General features: G+C 48.6%; 4 protein-coding genes across 4 annotated transcripts; 2 read left to right on the forward strand and 2 right to left on the reverse strand.

The window, feature by feature from the left end:
- Positions 1-6993: 6993 nt before the first annotated feature.
- N7446_010590 (uncharacterized protein) lies at positions 6994-8938 on the reverse strand. The gene is made up of 7 exons (XM_058519333.1): positions 8836-8938; positions 8683-8775; positions 8560-8629; positions 8098-8499; positions 7861-8032; positions 7682-7801; positions 6994-7606 (listed from the first exon to the last, which is right to left on the reverse strand). Exons 1-7 carry the CDS (start codon positions 8893-8895, stop codon positions 7006-7008), a joined length of 1518 nt encoding a protein of 505 aa, XP_058368171.1. The 5' UTR covers positions 8896-8938; the 3' UTR covers positions 6994-7005.
- A 1515-nt stretch (positions 8939-10453) lies between these two features.
- On the forward strand, positions 10454-12280 carry N7446_010591 (cytochrome P450 ClCP1). The gene is made up of 5 exons (XM_058519334.1): positions 10454-10579; positions 10663-11439; positions 11495-11808; positions 11877-12043; positions 12115-12280. Exons 1-3 carry the CDS (start codon positions 10526-10528, stop codon positions 11759-11761), a joined length of 1098 nt encoding a protein of 365 aa, XP_058368172.1. The 5' UTR covers positions 10454-10525; the 3' UTR covers positions 11762-11808; positions 11877-12043; positions 12115-12280.
- A 933-nt stretch (positions 12281-13213) lies between these two features.
- N7446_010592 (bifunctional terpene synthase/polyprenyl synthetase family protein) lies at positions 13214-15538 on the forward strand (the record flags this gene model as incomplete). The annotated part of the gene is made up of 4 exons (XM_058519335.1): positions 13214-13502; positions 13571-13862; positions 13928-14460; positions 14556-15538. The coding sequence occupies 4 exons, from the start codon at positions 13214-13216 to the stop codon at positions 15536-15538; spliced, it is 2097 nt and encodes a 698-aa protein (XP_058368173.1).
- Positions 15539-16391: 853 nt separating this feature from the next.
- N7446_010593 (uncharacterized protein) lies at positions 16392-18422 on the reverse strand (the record flags this gene model as incomplete). Its single annotated transcript, XM_058519336.1, has 4 exons — positions 16392-16484; positions 16625-16728; positions 16791-17264; positions 17441-18422. 4 exons carry the CDS (start codon positions 18420-18422, stop codon positions 16392-16394), a joined length of 1653 nt encoding a protein of 550 aa, XP_058368174.1.
- Positions 18423-19542: the final 1120 nt, after the last annotated feature.

Genomic DNA, 19542 nt, shown 5'->3' on the forward strand with positions numbered 1-19542 from the left:
CAGGCGGGGTCAATTGGAGGGTGTCGGTCTCTAGTACTTGTGGTGCAGCCCTTGTTGACCAAGTGTTTCCCGCTGACTACAGTTTTGTACACGAAGGATCGTGTTAATCATATTCGAATCATGAGGAAAGGTACATGAAAGCGAGGACACATGTACATAGATCACACTCTACAGTCTGCGACATGGGTTGTCTGAGATGATGGTATTCACTGGTTCAAGTTCAAAGAACTCAGTTTACCGCATAGATCATGCTTCCTTGATCTGCTCTTCTCGTGGGCTTCCTCTAGTATGCCTTCGAAAGCCGTAGCAAACCTTTGAAAGGTATCCCCCTGAGCCTCTTTGTTGGATTCTGTCTGATGCTGGGACCACTTATAAGACAGATTCAAATCACGTAAGAAGGCATAAAGAGTGTTCTCAAGCCTCCTTGCGCGTGCGCCTTGCTGTTTCGATTTCAAAAGCAATAGTGCTGAATGATCATAGTACCCATTGGAACCACTAAAGTTGCGTTGAAGCTTTGTTTCCGGCCATGATTTTTGACACCAGCCTTCGAACTGCAAGAGTAGCTGTCGCGACATGTCTAGGACAACAATATCCTGGTTATCCAAGATCCATGCGATATCGCAACATATCCACGTGATCTTGGATTCCACCAGTAGATTAGAGCGATTTTCAGCAATTTCGGCCAAGCTAAAGCCGTGCTCACCAAAAAAGCACTCTTTAAAACCTGCTTCCAAAGCTTCAAGAGGATCTTTCCATTGCCCTTTGACAAATGTGCTTTCCAAGGATTGTGAATGCCCTCAGCTAAGGTAAGATTTGTTAATAGTCTATTAAAATACCGGAGTAGTATGCATACCTTCTCTGAGCTTGTCTGCTTGCTTATGACATTCATGTCTCAATTGGGCCATCCAGCTCTCATCGGTCCAATTCCCCTGCCACAGAGTAAAGGCCTTCACAAACTCCAAGACAAGTAGACGCTTAAAGCAGCTGAACTCTGGATAGTAGTTGATTGCGTAGCTGGATGGAGCGCATTTACGCGAGTAAGCAATAGCCCGATTCAGCCAGTTGCCTTGATCCCTGCGGGTCAGATTCAAAGGAGTAGCCGTGTCACAGGACCACCCCCACCCTCGCGGGTAGGGGGTGTCCCTCAGCCATAATGCAATTCTCAGCCATAATGCAATTCTCAGCCATAATGCAAATTTTCAATTTCTTCAACTTCTAGCTTATTTTCTAGACGTATAAGGTCCAGGATCCATGAAATAAAGCCCGTCAATAGCCTCATTAGCCAATAATGTATCATCCTCCTCATTTTCAAGGGTTCCTCCAATTCCTTAGCCGCCAAATCGGCCGCCATTTTCACTGCGTCTTTCCGCCAAGCACGAAGCTTCGATTCATCTTCTTTCTCACACCTCCGCTGTACTAGCTTATTACCTGAAATTGATGAAAGGGGGCTTTTCGTAGCTCCCTTTACCCATCGCTTACTTTTTGGCTTTTTTCCAGGCGTTTTGTGACTAAGGGCGCGCGTAAGGCTCATCTCCGCAAGTTCCGCATTGTATAGAGACGATTTTCCGGCATCAATTGCGCGCCGTATATGCTTCCGAATTTTCCGTAAATCAGGACTCGTGTCATCAAGTTGTGGAAAAACTGCCTTCTCTAATTTCGCAATACGCGAATAAGAATTAGGCGGGGAATTGGTTGCTGAACTTGGAAACTCGCGGGCGGGTGACGGTGACGGCTCGTCATACATGCGTAGGGTCTCTTCATCCGAATACTGCCCCAAACTATCCAAAACTTGTTTAGGATCTAGTGGCCAGATACCAGTAGATTTAAACGAGGTTTGGATAGTTTTGGACCTTAGGGCGCGGTGTCGGACGGCATCAATTTCGCGGAAAAAGTCGCGTTTTTCATTGCTTCCACCCCACGCCATAACTTCAGTATTCGCCATTTTAAAATGATGCTTTAAGCTTAAAAAAGCCTCAGCATCAAGCGGCTGACATAGATGAGTCGTGTGAGGTACGAAATACCAAGGAATAATGAAGTTTTACAAAAATCGAGAAATTCGATAGTTGTATGCATGATTATCCATTAGCAAAAGCCTCGGTCGCCCGCGTCGTACGCGGTTTTTTGTAGCTTCATGAAACGAGCAGAGCCATCGGTAGGCAGTCTCACTATCTGTCCAGCCACTAGACGTTAAATGGATGATTTTGTACGCCGAAGAAGAGGTTGACATATTGCTATACCAGTCTTCCATGTGGACGCTGCCTTTGACTAGAAACCATGGAAACATCACCCAGCCATCAGCGGCAATACATTCAATGCCAGTAATAGTTTCACCTCGATCTCCAGTAGCAATGCTAGCAGTTTGACGCGTAGAGACGACATGTTGGTTAAGTCCTTCGCCATTTTGGAAGCCGGTTTCATCCCAATTGTAGATCTCATGAGGTTCAAACCCATGCTCACGGTAGAGATACTCAAGCCTATCGTACCAATGGCTAATAACTCCAGGATCCTCAGCTTGAATTCGTAAAGATTCCTTTGGTTTTTGGGTAATAAGCTTAATGTGTGGAGGTAGACGCCGTATAAGCCGATAGCTATACATTGGGCCGACAACTCTCTCCGACCCTGCCATTTTCAATAGGCGATTTGCGGCAATTTCAATGTCTTTTGCCTTTGGAGGTGTATAGCAAGAATTTAGCAATTCGATCCAGCTAATTAATGCATTTTCCTGATTCGAATTCAATGCATTGTTGGTGGTAGGGCGATCGGACAGAGATGTCTGTCCGTTTTTGCGACCGCGAAGCTTCGAATAAGACACGCGATAATGGTCCGCAGCCTTACGTAGGGATGAAAATTCTCGCGTAGTATAAGCATGTAATGCCTTAGCTAGCAGATCCTCTTCATCACGAGGTTTTTTAGGCATTTTTGGTGGGTAGGAATACGCGTAAAGTTGAAAAAGTAGAGAATTTGCATTATGGCTGAGAATTGCATTATGGCTGAGGGACACCCCCTACCCGAGAGGGTGGGGGGTCGTCCCGTGACACGGCTACCCTATCTTGTGACGGCGTAGATTCTTGACAGTATTGTTATCTGTCTCTGTTCAGAAGCAGGATGTCACGATTTGTGGCTGTTTAGCTCTGATCATGTCGACGAGCACGTCCTGTGCCTTTCCAATTTTATGCCCCTTTCAGCAACCTCCTCGTCTAGGAATGGTATCGCGTCAAAAACGCTGATGTCATCAAAGCCGAGCCTTGAATTGCTCGTCGCGTGAATTAGTTCGGATACTGCTTTCACAGACAAACGATTGCGTTTACCCTCCAAAACCCCTTTTGGGTTATCTTGTGAAGAATGGGGCTGCTGTAAGACAACCACCATACCACCCTTGGATTGTCGATATCCAGGAAGGTAAACAGGGCAGCCACTTCATTGAGACGCTCAGTATCAGCTTACCTGAAATTCCACTTTTGACTGCATTGTGTAAATTTTCTGTAGGCGTGACCGACCTCCTTTCTTAGCAGCTTTGTCTCCTCCCAGCTAATCTTTTGGAAATCGCTTAGGTCCTGTGCTACCGAATAGCGAGGCGCCAGATTCGTGTATGACTAGCGTATGGTTTCCATGGCCCGTCCTAGGATGCACGCTATCCGGAGTAGCGAAGCTGCGTGTTTTGAGAGGGGGAAAGGGGAAATCGTGGCCCGTCCTACGATGAGTTCGATCGCGAGAAACGGCCCGACCTGCGATGGCTTGGAGAGAGAGGTAATCGTGGACTGTCCTACGATGCGCTTGGCCCTATGGAAGGAGGGAACTCGTGGTCAGTCTTGGGATCGGGAGCACACAGACAGAAACCTGTGGCCCGCCTCAGGATGCGCGCTATCCGGAGTAAAGCAGCTGCGTGGGATGTTTTGAAAGGATGGAAAAATGTAGCCCATCTTAGGATGCACTGGATCCAGAGCAGTTTGTTCTAAACCTCAGTATATATTACCTTGTCAGTAAGACGCATCTCTTGCACTATAGTTGAGCCTTGAACATGGATATCCGGGCGCTTACATCAACCCACTTCTCACGATCCTTCCCGGCCCTAAGACTCGCTCTAGAGTGCTGTTTCGGAATGGAGTTCATTGTCTGAATCTCATTTGAAATCATGATGGCGAAGAATATCCTGCTCCTTTAAGTAGTGTTTTGGTGGCATGAAAATGTAGCTTCGCCAGGTGGCTGTTCGAAATAGCTTTCTTCGAAGTCGGTGTTTTAAACCGCGAAAGGGGCGCTCCATCGATGGACGCACCGTGTAAAGTCGGTAGAAATACTAGCTAGCTGGTTGCACCCTTTCGGTAGCTGATACCACGTGTACGTCCTTTAGGTTAAAGTCCGAGTTCACATTCCTGTTCCTCTTCTCTGGCGTTTCGATGCAGCTAATTGTAAAATACTAGAAACACTGCTTCCGTCCTTGGGGAAGTTACCGCCCTTCTCGGACGATGGAAACTCCTAGAAGGAGATCGTATGGTTTAATACAAACAGGAATCGCGGCTCAGCAAGTTCTTCCAGAATCGCGATTCTGAACCGCCAACAAAGTGTCCGACCAATGGGCGCACAGTATCCAGCCTGAACTACAAAATTCAATCGGTAGTTCCGAACCGCGATAAAGTACGGACGGGGCACCTTTCACGTATATTCCTCGAAGCTATTTACATTAGTTTCAGATCTATAACTGACGGTACGTACAAAGCGGAGGCAATTCCCAAGAAACAGTTGTTTCCATGTTGATACTTTGTTCTTCACCGTACTCTTTCTTCATTTGTCTTTCTCTGAATTGCCGAGTTGCCTGGACCTCCTTATTCTTCATAAGACACTATGCAGTGAGTGGTATGATGTATTGCTCTAATTCATTTTACTTTAGACCGGGCTCGTACCGTAAGCACTGCATCATATTAGCGATGAGGCAAGTCTGACTTTTGGCAGTGGAATGTCGACTCAAATATTACGCCCAAATCGAGACACAGGTAAAGCGGCCAACTAACTCATGTTCTATTGCGGATAACTCAAAAATCCGACCAAGCGAAACTAAATGTGCCAAGTCATTCCATAGGAGTTGAATATGCATTCGAAGAAAAGAGCGCAATCTTTCAACCTGTCCATCCCTGTCAATCTACGATCGCTGTCATTGAATTGTGAATCCCGATAATTTCTCGAACGTCGTCCAAAGTGGGACGCGCTGACAACTGATTATATATCAGGAAATATCTGATAGCATGTTCTAATTAGCTGCAGAGACTGATAATATCGGGGCGAGTTGCTGCAACATGGAACATCAACGCCTTCATCTTCATCTCTATGAAATGGCCATTTTCTCTGCATGATGTTAGCCGGGAAAAAATTGAACCTTATGGTAGCGCGTACATTATCCTTCCACAGTCTTGACCAAGAAGCAAATATCTACAATGTATTATAGCTGTTACAGCCAAAAGCAAATTGAAACGATCCTGTGCATTCAACGAAGGTATCAAGTCTGGGGAGGCAAAGGAAGACGAATCTATCTGCTATGATGGTATTTGATATGCCCCATGCTAAAGAGCGCCTTCCCTTATCATGCCAATTCGGCCGTGTTTGTTCCCATCGTCAAATCCCCATACAGTACGTATACATGATGATGATGATGATGATGATGATGATGATGATGATGATGATGATATTTCTTATACCTAATGGAGCCTGCCTAAGCGTGCGGTAAGCTATGTAGGTCGGTGCACCCGGACTGGCACCACAAGAAACCTTCTCTAACGCCGAATTCCCAATAGAAATGACCGGACGGTCTGTCCTAGTGCTTTAAAGCGACCGAGTGACCAATTGTTCAGTATGTTGTATTTTTGTTCAATGCAATCCAGGGCGCCCCCGGAACTCAGATCGTACTTTGTTGAGCTTTGCAGAACTGTTACACCTTTTCTCAATCTAGCTACCACAGAGGGGACATCCTTCTTTCCTAGCGGCCCGAGATAAACGGCTAGTACTTCGGAAGGTAAGCTGAAAGGCTAGACCGGTGACAGTTTTCCCCACCCGCCTTTTATTGCGTACCGCAGTAGCTACCCCTACCCCGGGTCTACCATCCAGGTCCTAGCCAAGTCAACCAAGGCGTAGGCTTTCTTCGGTAGGTGCCTCTAGGGTAAAAGTTGTGAAAGTGACAGGATTCGAACCCGCAGTCCCTACGTTCCGTGCTAGGACCCCAGCTAGCATTTTCGCGTAAGACCTAACCAGTGACGCACTACTGTTTACGCCACACACCCCCGGTGAAACGAATGTTTATCGAGTATTTCCGTCTTTTACTGATGACCTGGCTGACAAAGGTCATCTCAAGACCTATAACATGATAGATGAAATTAACCCCGACAGCGATAGTTCTATCTGGGTGGGAATATGCGGCCCTCTTTGAGTGGCTAAACGATCCGCGCGAGATACTGTCGAAACTCAGGTTTGGGGCTTTTCGAAGTCTGACGTTGATCTCAACGATATTCTGCGATGGGACTCCACAAGGCCCACAATTTAGCTCCCCAATGTCTCAGAGGAATATTCAATTAGCTTGGGCCATTGACGTTTCGGTGATACCGCTGACTATTACTGATCTTGAAACATAGGGGATCGGTATCATCTAGTAACAGGTTTCTCGTGCATTTTGTTGGAGCTTCAAGTTGTCTATCCTCTTCTAGGTTTAATTTCCTTGTAAGCTTCCGTGAATCACTTATCCACTAGATCTCATCCTTAACTTTCTTCATTACCAAGTATTGGACACTCTGAGCCGTTAGTGACACAAGTCCAAATTTTCTTCAAGTGCAGATTGGGACATGTTGCTATGTGCACTTAATAACTAAGGTTCCTTCCGCTTATTAAACTGGGCGCAGACTTCACGCAGTATACTACACGGAAGAAGAATCTGTTCGTACCTAGGTATTTCTTGAATAATAGTAGCTAGACGGTTTTGTCTACGAATACGAATAAGCAAAATTCTTATTCGTGTGCAGCCCTAGTCTAGCCAGCCCTCTCCGTCCGGACTATCAGGGGATAGTCGGTATAGATCAAGCTGCTCACAGCATCTCTCTCCCAGACAAAGTCTTTGTTTACCATTTCGAAATCAAGCTTCCAGAGCAACTTTGCCGTAATAAGACGCAAACTCTGCAGGGCTGAGTTCTTTCCAACACATGCCCTTGATCCTATCAAGAAGGGCCGATAGGCCTGGCGGTTGTCGCTCTCGAATAATGTATCCTTGCCGTGGGATACCCACCTCTCGGGCTGGAACGAATCAGGCTCCCTAAAGTACCGAGATGACCGGTGGATGCTATAAATATCAGCAGACACAATCGTGCCCTTCGGAACGTAAGTTTCGGCTATGGTGCACTCCGGGGCGGTCCGCTGGGCGGTTTTGCCGTTGGCCGGGGGCAGGAGACGCAACGCCTCGCGAATGCAGCCATTGAGCAAGGGCAGCTGCAGTAGACGTTCGTTTGTGATGTCCGACTCGTTCTGGAAACTCGCCCTGACTTCTTTACGCACTTTGTCGTATATACCCGGATTGCGAAGGATGTTATAAAACAGGGCCACCACCGCAATGCTCGTTGACTGGTAGCCAGTGAATCTGCCGCGCAGAACAGGTGTTAGTTATTAGGTATCAATTCCGGTGCACTAGCGGGAAGAGATGAAATATGCTTACAATAGGACTATGATATTAAAAACCATAGCGTCACTATCGAGAGAGAAACCGAGTTTTTCAGTGGCCGTCATGGCCTGTATGAATGTCTTACGCGTGCTAGCATTCTGTCGTTCTAAGCACCTGGAGAAAAGAGTTAGCAAGGAACCATGTCTACGGGTTATTCAAAACCTAAGACGTACTCTTTGAACTTATCAGCAGGAAGAATCTTGGAGAAGGGAGTAATCTGATAAGGCAGAATCCAGAAGATAACATGTAAAATCAGAGCTACTCCAGGGAAAGTGCTTGACCAGAGGAGGAATTCTACCATGGGCATAGACGCCTTTCCCACGGTCTTAAGAAATTCCCACGTCGCTGCACAGTGAATATATTCATCAGTATACTCCATCTTGAAATAACTAAGATGGTTTGCGCCATACATTTCTTCCCCATTGTCAGGGGCTCACCGAACGTCACCTCTGCGAGGATTCCCCACAGTATCGTCTCCAACTGGGCTCGAAGATCGACTTCGTCTCCGTGATCTGCATGCTCTTCAAGCTGATGGATGGTTTCGTCGACGTGGGACTTCTGGATTTGTTCTTGCTCAGCGAGGCTACTAGGGGTGAAGGCTTGTTCCACGGTCCGACGGAGCTTCTTATGCATATCAAGATCGGAAACTGTGAGCAGTGTGGGCGTGGGATCCGCAAACAGAAGGCCAGTGAGGAAGTCTATGAAGGTGGCCTTTTTCGAAAAGCCGCCTGCTTCCTGCTTTGAGTAGATCTCATTCTGGGCTTCGAGGGTGGCAAATGAGAGCTCATTTGGCGCTATACGCACGGCCGTTCCTGAGCATCCAGTCGTCAGCCTTAACAAAACAGCAGAATTAGAGGTTATTGATATCTCACCGTATCTGGCGTGTAATTCCTGTAGGTCTGAGTTGTAACTTCCCCGGTAAAGAGAGCCCATTATCCACAACTTTATCAGTCAGTTGAAGTGTTTACGGAAAAGGGAGATGTTCGGCAGCATACCGGTGAGAACTTCGCAAGAACCGGCCCAGGAACATGGGCAAGCGGGTGAAGGAAGCAACTGTACGATATATACACCAGTGCTAGTACACTAATCTGTGAGGTATTGTTAATCAAGGGCCCAGTTCGATAAGCATGGGTAGCAAGGCAACTTACGACACCCGCCACAGTGGCCGGTTGTGGCCATTGAAGCAAGAAAAGGGGTTGAGTGATCATTCTAGGAAAATGTACAAGTCTTGTCGAAGTTGGTTCCGATGGTGCTGAGTATGAGCCCTCTTAGCACATCTCTTGTCTGGCAGACTGCGTAAAGGCTTTTGTAAAGACCAAACCACCCAGTTGATCCGACGCCGGTGCTGGTCCCTTTCCTAAGGAATTTTTAAGATTTGTGATCCTGGCAGGTAGCGTGCCCCACCCCCACCCCCACCCCCCTACCTCCCCGCGTCCAGGAAGGGGTGAAGCACGTTATCTGCCCCTTCCGGTTTCCATTCCCACCCGGCGTTGGTTATTCTTCGGTTTGGATTGTTCAAAAAGGTTTTCTCCGCCAGATATGTCCTCGGTAGTTACACCTAAATTTAAATGCCACCCATAAAAATCAAATTTAGTAGAGTCTGTAAACAAGGTTACCGAAAAGCTTAATTAAGTTAGCAAGCTGATTGGTCGGTCAGTATCATAGATCTGGTCAGCTTTAATTTCCTTCTAGAACGCCTCAAAGCTCAATCGCGTTTGGGCTCATTGAAGCGAGGGAATTTTCGTCTTTGCCATTGGTGCCTGGTAAGGTCCTATGCCGCGTAATACTGGTGGACCCCTACCTTTTTGACCTTTTTGTGTCCAGTGTTGCATTCAACACTCAAGCCTCACATTGCCCCCATGGACCCCGGGGCCAATTGATGCTTGACAGGCTATTGTTCCCCACGTCTGGCTTGCCGCGTGGTATTCTCGGTTGGTGGTCCTTCGTAGGTGTGGAGCCAACCCTCTTATCAACGGGAGCCCCGACGAATGGTCTAGATGATCGCGTAATGGTACAATCAGCGCAATAAGTACCGGAGATGAAGCATGTCTTACCAGTATTCTTATCTTTTGCCCGTTCAGCTTCGCAAAAGTTCAACCCCCTTAGCATGTTTAGATATCACGAGAACTTCCTTTGGTTGGACAATATTCTAGAAATCATGAAATGCCCTGGAACCTGATTCAACAATTATGCCTTCCCCCGACACGGGCATTCCTCCATGGTCACGGGGTGGCACACCTGCCTTAATCCTCCCGTCAACCACGAAGCCAGGAACGCCATTGCTTTGCCCCAAAACGCGGGGTTCGATCCATAGTATTCTGGAGAGGTCTCTTTACTGGCCTATGAGGGTAAAGTTAAAGTGAAAAATCACTCATTTTCCACTTGCCTCTCACGGTTATAGTCGGGAGGGCCGGGACGCGGTGTGGGGGCGCAGCAGGCGAGAAATCGGAAGGGACAGATAGTAAAACATAAAAACAGAATATCACACCCGGTGGATCCCCATATACCAGTTAATATTCACACTTTCAGGGGGGCCTATCTCGCTTTCGTTTTGCCTTCTTTAATATATGCCGTGCTAGGACATCTTAGACGTTAGGCTTGCAAGCGTTCCACCAATATCAAGGGGGTATATAGACAGACTGTAACCCCACTTAAAAAAGGAATAAAAGGTGCCTTTACGTTAGGGACCTATGCTGACTTCCAGACGTTGATTAACTGTCCTCATATGAAGTATTGGTTACGAACAAGAGCTATGGTGACACAGTGCTGTACTTAGCTTACTGTGTGTTGATTACCTATTATATTACCGTCTGCATACCTGCCTCCCCGCCGTGACATATGGCCATAATCATGTACAGCTTAGGCAGTGCCCTTGCGGCGTCCTTTGGCACTGTACGATATCCCCTCCATACTAGCTGACAGTAATGGTGCTTTTTTTTTTTTTCGAAGAGACCCCCGCTGATCAAGCAAGCTAGATGGTGCTGTTTGCGGTGACCAGAGTTGTCTACAACCTTTGCGTCCATCCGCTCCGCAACTTCCCTGGGCCGATCCATATGCGGGCCTCGGTATTCCCCTACCTCTACAAGGAAATGGCCGGCACCCTTTCGGACGATATCCTGGACCTGCACAGGCGCTACGGCGAGGTGGTGAGAGTGGCGCCTCACGAGCTGTCCTTTGCCAACGCCGCGGCCTGGGACGACATCTACAGTCAAAAGCAGAACTTGGGGAGAGATACCCGCTTCTACTCTGTCCCCGAGAAACACCTTGCCTCTGTTGACCTTCAGAAAGGCAATATCGTCCGGCGCGCGCTCCAGCCTGGTTTCAGCGACAGGAGCCGGCGGGACCAGGAGCCCGCCATTATGTCTTATGTTGACTTGCTGGTACGGCGACTGCACGAGAGGTGCGGCAAACGTGCGACGCCCCTGGATATGGTTCCATGGTACGATTTCACTACCTTTGACATCCATAGCGACCTAGCCTTAGGTGAGACTTTCGGCTGCCTTGAGAAGTCCGGCTATCATCCTTGGGTTATGGATACCTTCCAACTGAGCCGTGCCGGGAGGTTCCTACGGCTGCTGAACTACTTTCCTAGACTGAAAAAGCTTCTGTTCTTCTTGGTGGGGAAGTCAGCTCGGAAGCGGTCTAGGGAACACAGTGAGTTGCCGAGGACGAAATTGCTGAAGCTTATGGATGGCAGCAAGGAGGAGCGCTCCGATCTAATCGGAAACCTAATTAAGCGAAAGGACGACTTGGTGAGTGCTATCTACACAATCATGCCGTCGTCTTCAGCTAATACATTTCCTACAGGGACTATCGATGGAGGAACTCCAGGCCAACGCTATCATCCTGGTCCGTGCTGGGGCAGAGACCACGGCGACGGCGCTCTCCGGATTAACATACTACCTCTTGACGAATGCGGAGGCCCTGGAGAAAGCAACCTTGGAGGTCCGATCTACTTTTAAAGACGAATGCGAAATTACCTTTTCGTCTGTTTGCCGCCTGAACTTTCTGCAGGCTTGCATGAACGAGGCACTACGGCTCTACCCCCTATCTCGGTTGGAATGCCGAGGGTGACTCCACGGGAAGGAGTGCTGATTTGTGGACACTATGTGCCTGGAGATGTAATGAGAATCCGCGGTCATAACGCAAAGCGTATTCGATGGAACTCCTTGATTGACAAATGTTCTAGACTACCGTTACTATCAACCAATGGGCGCTATACCACCAAGACAGCCTCTTTCGGGATCCGTTCAACTTCCACCCGGAGCGCTTCCTCGGCGATCCCCAGTACGCGAGCGACAATCTCCATGCCTTGCAGCCGTTCCTAGTCGGGCCCAGAGCCTGTTTCGGCAGAGCGTACGTATTAGCTTTGCCACACTGATTGAATTGTATTAGACCCTGTTCTTGCTTGCTGACCCTGCCCTAAGTCTGGCCACTGCAGTGATACGCACTGTATTTGCTCGACTGTTATGGAATTTTGACCTCCGAATTTCGGATGAGAGCAGAAGTTGGATTGACCAGAAAATCTTCCTCGTGCGGGAGAAGGGACCGTTGAAAGTTTATTTGACTCCACGTGGTCTAGAAGCAAGCACGGCTCAGGAGTTGGCCATTTAGCCATCAGCAGATAAATTGTTATACTTTTTACGGAAGATTGAAATCCGCCGGACTGAAACATATAGATATATTGTTTACGCTAAGAAAATCGATCGGGATTACAAACTCCAACTTATAGGTCAAAGATAGGGGTAAAGTCTGTCATTTGCTTGACCATAAGGGTCTCTATATACGGTGGGCCCTGGTCAAGCAATGACAGACTTTCCTATCTTTCCTTCTAGTAAACCCATTTAGGATAAGGTTCAATGTTTCGTTTTTCCTTTCATTTCATTTCCTCTCATTTTTTTTCATTTCCATTTTCTCTCGGCATGTTATCTCGGCAGGTTATCGTAGTATTCTCGATAAACTTTCGATAAACTACTTAGCTTTATTGTCGAGAAAAGTGGAGCAGTTACTTACAGCTGCCTCACTATTGGTTTCCTTCGTCCCCCGCCTTTCTTTGTGTTTTGTATGTAATTACGGGGTTCCGAGACAACACTTTCAAGTCACTCTCGAGTATCCCATGGGTCCTCTAAGACACGGAGGAATTGGTCCCATCCACATACCAACTATGGACCAATTCTGCATATGCGTATTTTACGTATCCTCTGCCTGTCACTCATTTTATCTACAATCAATCAATTCATCCCGTTTTAGTTGGTTCGGCCTGATCCCATTCGCCAGAGTGCATACTAGCAGATACGAGATTACTTCGCTCCGTCATTTATCGTTGAAGAAATGAGAGAGGTATTGACCATATGTATAATATGCCTGCCAAAATAACCGGAGTGGTGGTCTATGTAACCTTCCACAATTCCTATATATAGTAGGCGATAAAGGAAAAACGCATTCTTCCCCCCACGTTTCTTGTCGTGTATCATTGAATTTCTCTAGTCCGAGGGCCATTTTCAACACCTGACCTTCTCAGCCATTATGGATGAACTGACTTATCAGTCGAGGCTCATTCCAACAGAGGAGGCACAGCGAACAGGCTGCTTCACGTCCTTACCTATCCGCATTCATCCCCGCAATGACATTGCCGACGGGGCAACAGCCAAGTTCACTGCAGACTGGGCCAAGCACGTTCATGACGGCAGAGAGAAGAGAACCCACTTCTGCCCTTCCCCGGTGGGAAATTGGAATTCGTTCCTCTACCCCGAGGCCCTCCCTGAAAGGCTTGGTACTGTTTCTTATCTACTGGACCTTGGTCTGATTCACGACGGTGAGTTCACTGAATGGGGACATGCGTATCAGCTGGTAGGCATGTGGCTGACTTGTCTGGTTAAATAGATGTGAATGAGGAGCTCAGCGTCCAAGATGCCGTGACGGCGCATGAACGTCTGAGGCCTGCCTTGGACCCTCAGGATAACCGCAAATGGGACCCAGAGTCACCGCAAATGAAATTCAAGATGCTCTTATCCGAGTGTGTTCTTGAGTGTATCAAAACAGATCGCAAGCTTGGCATGGCCATGCTTGAGGCTTTTCGTGTTCTCTGGCTGGATATTGCCGAGAACGCCACCAGCGAAGTGCCACAGACACTGGAAGACTATTGGCGTGTACGAATGTCAAATGGTGGTATGAGGTAGGCAAACTCTGCGCCGTTCTGTTAGCATTTCAACAGTACAACTAACCCATTTACTATGGCAGTGTTTTCTGGCCTATGGTCCTGTTCGCCACAAACCTTCACCTCTCGGAGGAACAACATGCTTTAGTCCAACCCATCATTGCCGCCGCCGAGGAAGCTCTTTGTTGGGCGAATGACTACTTCAGCTATGAACGTGAAGTCTGGGAACTTGAGACCGGAAAGGCGAAACGCATCGTCAACCTTGTCGAGATGGTGTCCCGGACCAAGGGACTTTCGAGTACAGATGCCAAGGCAGAAGTCAAAAGGATGATCTTGGATGCTGAGGCTAAGTATTGCCGGCTCCGCGACGATCTGCTCAGTTCACACCCAGACATGACCTTGGATTTGAAACGTTGGATCGAGTATATCGGTCTGTCGATCTCTGGTAATCACTATTGGCTCTCGGCTTGTTCCAGGCAAAATGCATGGAGGACCAATGGCACCCCCAATGGCACCAAGAGCGACGAGCCGAGTACTGATAATAACGACACGCTATTGAAAATGCCGAAGCGTCTTACCAATGGCACCGCCAATGGCACCAAGAGCGACGAGCCGAGTATTGATAATAATGACACGCCATTGAAAACTCAGGAATGTCTTAACAACAACCCCCCAATGAGCCGCATCCCGTCTGTCAGTATCCAAAGGAAGAACTCGACGACTTGGCCGTGGCTGCGCCTGTTACACACGTCTCTAGCATGCCATCCAAGGGCACTAGGACCCAGCTCATCGAAGCCCTGAATATCTGGTTGAAGGTGCCTCCGGGAGCCTTAGCACACATTAGCTCGGCCATCGATATGTTGCACAACGCGTCGCTGGTCCTAGACGACATCGAGGACAACTCGCCTCTGCGTCGCGGTCTTCCCGCCACACATATCGTCTTCGGGGCGGCGCAGTCTATCAACAGCGCGACCTTCATGTTTGTGAAGGCGACGGCGGTGGTGCGCTCGGCGCTCAGCCCGGCGGCACTGGCGGCGCTGCTGGAGGGTCTCGAGACACTCTTCTTGGGCCAGAGCTGGGACCTGTACTGGAAGCACAACCTACAGTGCCCAAGCGAGCGCGAGTACGTGAGCATGGTGGACTACAAGACGGGCGGCATGTTCGTCATGCTGGTGCGACTGATGGTGGCCGAGAGCCCGTGCTGGGGCGGCGTGGTCGTCGAGGAACTGGAGAGGCTGATGCAGCTGCTGGGACGCTTCTTCCAGATCCGCGACGACTACCTGAACTTCAGTGCCTACGCAGCCCAGAAAGGCTTCGCCGAGGACCTGGACGAGGGCAAGTTCTCCTTCCCTGTCGTGTGCGGCTTTGAGAGGCATCCCGAGCGGTGCGGTCACATCCTCGCCGTCTTCAGACAGCGCCCAACCAGCGCGGCCGTTGAGGCTAAACCACTGCCCAGGGAGGTCAAGGAGCATCTGATAAAGTGCATTGCGGCGTCTGGCGGCTTCGACGAGACTCTAAAGTGCCTAAGGAGCCTAGAGCACGAGCTAGACCAAGAGATTGCCAGGCTTGAAGAGGGATTGGGTCAAGCTAATCCCCTCCTGAGATTATGCTTGGCTGCGCTGAGTATGGAAGGATGTGAGAAAATTTCATATGGTCATGCTGCGGCTCGGGATGGCCGGCTGTTCAGAGAATAAAATATTCAAAGACCAGTACAAGCGTAAGACCAGAAATAGAAGATAGTTTTCATAGCTCATTAAGACTAGTCCCCTACTCATGACTGTATGACGGAAACGCATTGCTTTTCCGGTTTTTAACTAATCACCGCGAACCATCTCAACCTCATGTCCCTCCTATATTTTAGGTGCAGATTAGCTCAGGCTAGCTAGGTAGGGCTCTTGACTCTTTCAATGAAAGGGGAAACACCTGTCGGTTTAGCTATGTACCTCGCAAAGCATAATCCGCGTGGGAAGTGACATTGCGGTTGATAGGGGCCCAAAGAAGAGTGAAGCGAGAGGGAATTTCAGGGAAAGGGACGAACGTGATTGGTTAAGTTAAAAAAAAAAGGAAAAGACCTAAGGTGGGCTAGGGGACGAGGGACGAGGGGGGGAACGGACTACGCTAGGACCAGGGTCGAGATACCCTGCCTGCCAAAGAGTTTGCATGCCGCACCAGGTAACGTATTTCACTACTCGGGCCCTTTTAATGCTTAGCTAAGCTAGTCGCCCCAAACACCTCTGGTGTTGGGGCTCCGGTTTTAGAGCATACTTTCGGGCCCGATTTTGGTGCCTAACCATACTTTTCCCCCACCTAGTAAAATGTCAATCTTCGTAGCATTTTTGTATAGCAAATTACTGCCATAAATACTGCATTCAAAAGAGCATTGCCTGAGCTATTTAATGTAAGCAAATCAGAATGCAATGTCCTTATATTGGTAGGATATTCGCAGTATTCCTCATGCTCTTGGCGTACATGCATTACCCAGCCATTTCTCTCGCTTTTTTTCTCCAATTTTATCTCCACATTCCTCGCTTTCTCGATGGACTCGATTCAGGCATCGGCAGCGGTGACATCGGCAGCGGTGACATCGGCAGCGGTGACATCGGCAGCGGCGGCGCCGGCGTATTTAGGCTGGCATTCACCCTAGCAAGAAGCTCTGCTGGCATAGGGTTTTTGGCCGCTTTATTAGCTAGCGATATCGCCTTCTTCTCGGCCTGATCTATCTCCTTTAGCTCTCGCTTGCGTATATCCTTATTTGCATCGCCTTTTGTGAGTGGTCCAACTATCCTGATCTGTCGGCCAGAGGGCCTCGTCGTTCGATTGTGGGTATGGGTAAGAAGAAGCTGATTGTCGGCACGGAACTGGGCAAGACCCTCGGTCGAATTTCCTATACTAAAGGTTAGATCCACGTAAAATGACGGCGAGAAAGCGAGAAAGCGAGAAACCTACCTGCAGTGCTACAAATGAGCGTAGACCGGTGTAAAACTCTCTCCACGATAGATAGGAAGCTCTTCAGGCGACGTCTCTCTCCGTTCTCGCGATGATTTCTCTCCTTAGCGCTCTCATTATTCCTCTTCCTTATCGACGTGGCCGTCCGCTTAAGGGTAGCTAGACGGCGTCGAGCATCGGCGATGTCATTGAGAAGCTTCTGAGACGTCGATTTCGTGTCTAGTACGTCTCGCGGCGGTGACATGGTGATAGAGCTAGCGAGCTCGCGGTCTTGAGCTGCATCTCCATCTCTATCAGGAAAGCCGTCTAGCCATATATCATTGGTCTCATCATTAGCATCTCTAATCTCTTGCTCCATAGCTAATTGCGCATCAATAGGGACAATTCCAGTAAGGCGGAAACCTTCCTTAATAACGTGCTCTGAGAGAGCATCCATCCCCTCCCGAACCTTGACGATTTCGCGAAAAAATCGACCTTCCGGGATACCGAGCCACCCCATTGGACGGTCTCGACGTTATTTCTCCGATACAGCGCTTTATACCGTTGAAATGGAACCGAATCGAGGGGCTGGCATATATGAGAGACATGCGGCCGGAAGGCGTACGGAACAATGCGATTTCCCCAGCATTTCAGGATGAATTCAGGCGTACAGTGAGACTTATGGCCGTCGAAAAGAAGAAGGCGATACCCTCGGCAGTGTACTCGGTCTTCTTCTTCCCGTATCGCCTTTATCTCTTGTCGAATCGCTGCATCTTGGCCGTATCGACGGCGACCGCCATGGCCACGAGCTTCCGCTAATTCATCATCGCTTTCGGCGTATTTATGGCGATAGACTCGGTGGTTTGTGGCCTCGATAAATGAGTCTAGCCATTCTAATGCAGTGGTGTAAGACGAATAGCCCTTTGGTGTCGGTTTTATCGTCCAATCATCAGGCATTTCGTCAATATACCAGCATTCCTGGTGATACTGAGCTTTCACTAGAAACCACGGCGGCGTCTTCCAACCATCGGCAGCAATACATTCAATAACGGTAATACTCTCGCTATGGCCCCCGGTTGCAGTGAAGCTAATAGGTGAAGCAGATACCACTTTCTGAGCCTTTCCTTCGCCGATTCGGAAGCCGGTTTCATCCATATTATAGATGTCCTTCGGTCGAAACCCATACTGCTTAATACACTGCTCTAGGCGGTCATACCACATCTCCGTAAGACCTACGTCCTCGGCGCCCATTCGCTTCGGGTCCTTCGGCTTCTGCTTAATAAAATGGAGGTGGGGTGCAAGCTTTGGCAGTCGCTTAGTAAATGCCAGGCCCCAGCCATGCCAAAGAGGCTTCCGGTCCGGGTCTGATCGATGAATAATGTCATCGGCGCGCTGTTGTATCGATAATGCCGTCGGGGGGGCGCCGCAGCTATCCATAAAGATAATCCAGTCAAGCAATGCTTTGTCTTGGACCGAGTCCAATGCCTTATTGGTGGCAGGTCGGCCACTTGCTGACCCGGCACCCCGTATACAGCCTAGCAGGGTCTGGTAACTGACGTCGAATTCCCTTGCCAATGGCTTGATCTTCGGCTCATTACGGTCATGGTAAGCGGCCAATGCATTAGCGATTTTGAGCTCATTTTCATCGGACATGGTAGCGAGAAATGGTCGAAAAATGAGCTATTTCATGGAGATATTAGCGGGAAAACGTCATGCTAAGGCCAATATTAGATGCATTGCGTTCTGATTTGCTTACATTAAATAGCTCAGGCAATGCTCTTTTGAATGCAGTATTTATGGCAGTAATTTGCTATACAAAAATGCTACGAAGATTGACATTTTACTAGGTGGGGGAAAAGTATGGTTAGGCACCAAAATCGGGCCCGAAAGTATGCTCTAAAACCGGAGCCCCAACACCAGAGGTGTTTGGGGCGACTAGCTTAGCTAAGCATTAAAAGGGCCCGAGTATAGCATTGATACAGAAATTTGGAGCAAGCTTAGCAAGAAATGAGATCCTGATTGTAAAAACCCAGAGTACAAGGCGACAGTTCTTTTTTGCAAGTGCTGGGCACCACTAAACCTTAGCCAAAAGATACTGACTGCTTCACTTAATTTGATAATGACATAGCGCTAAATGTGCTGGTAGATTCAGTTTCTTCTTTCATCATACCTAACGGCGTGACCAGAGAGACACCGATTCATCTCAGTGGAACCGTCTCACAAAAGGCGGAGATTGTTGGCAGAAAACGCAACTCGTGGGGCTGGAGCATTGACAAATCTCTGTGTTTGTTAGCTTGACCCTGGGAATCAAAATATTGACTCTGGGAACCTCAAAGCATTTCTAGGAGCTGTCTATCCCCTAGGAGCCACAATTTAGCTCCTGGGGCTATTTCTAATTCTAGGAAAATGAGATCTACCCCTGGGATCTTCACTTTACGTTCCTAACTGAGTACGAAACTGGCTCTGGGAATACATTGACCAGATCTGGGAGCTGTGGAGACCCTGGGAGCTTACTTTAGGGTCCTAGAGTCAATAGCTTGCCTTCCGAGATCGCCGAAAGCCCTCACAGAACACCTTCACCGGACCTGCGCACAATTCTGCGTCATTGGATCCCCCAGGAGGCCAAATCATCGCCCCAGGAATCAACAAGTCGTCAACAGGAACGCGGCTTTGATTCCCCGTGGTGGGGATAGCAGACCCCAGAAGCTACATCGGGTTTCCTGGGGCTACGTGGCTCCTAGAAACAATGTGAGGGTCTCACGTATACATAGAG

This window comes from Penicillium canescens (assembly GCF_028828765.1).
Source record: "Penicillium canescens strain IBT 15451 chromosome Unknown utg000007l_segment0_segment0, whole genome shotgun sequence".
In the NCBI taxonomy this organism is placed as follows: domain Eukaryota; kingdom Fungi; phylum Ascomycota; class Eurotiomycetes; order Eurotiales; family Aspergillaceae; genus Penicillium; species Penicillium canescens.

Bases quoted from the DNA above. Each gene is read 5' to 3' on its own strand.
- N7446_010591 (XM_058519334.1), top strand. From the start codon at position 10,526: ATGGCCATAATCATGTACAGCTTAGGCAGTGCCCTTGCGGCGTCCTTT. The intron at 10,580-10,662 runs GTACGATATCCC...CAAGCAAGCTAG, and splicing joins TTGCGGCGTCCTTTGGCACT to ATGGTGCTGTTTGCGGTGAC. The intron at 11,440-11,494 runs GTGAGTGCTATC...CATTTCCTACAG, and splicing joins TTAAGCGAAAGGACGACTTG to GGACTATCGATGGAGGAACT.
- N7446_010590 (XM_058519333.1), bottom strand. From the start codon at position 8,895: ATGATCACTCAACCCCTTTTCTTGCTTCAATGGCCACAACCGGCCACT. The intron at 8,776-8,835 runs GTAAGTTGCCTT...AATACCTCACAG, and splicing joins CGGCCACTGTGGCGGGTGTC to ATTAGTGTACTAGCACTGGT. The intron at 8,630-8,682 runs GTATGCTGCCGA...TGACTGATAAAG, and splicing joins TTCTTGCGAAGTTCTCACCG to TTGTGGATAATGGGCTCTCT.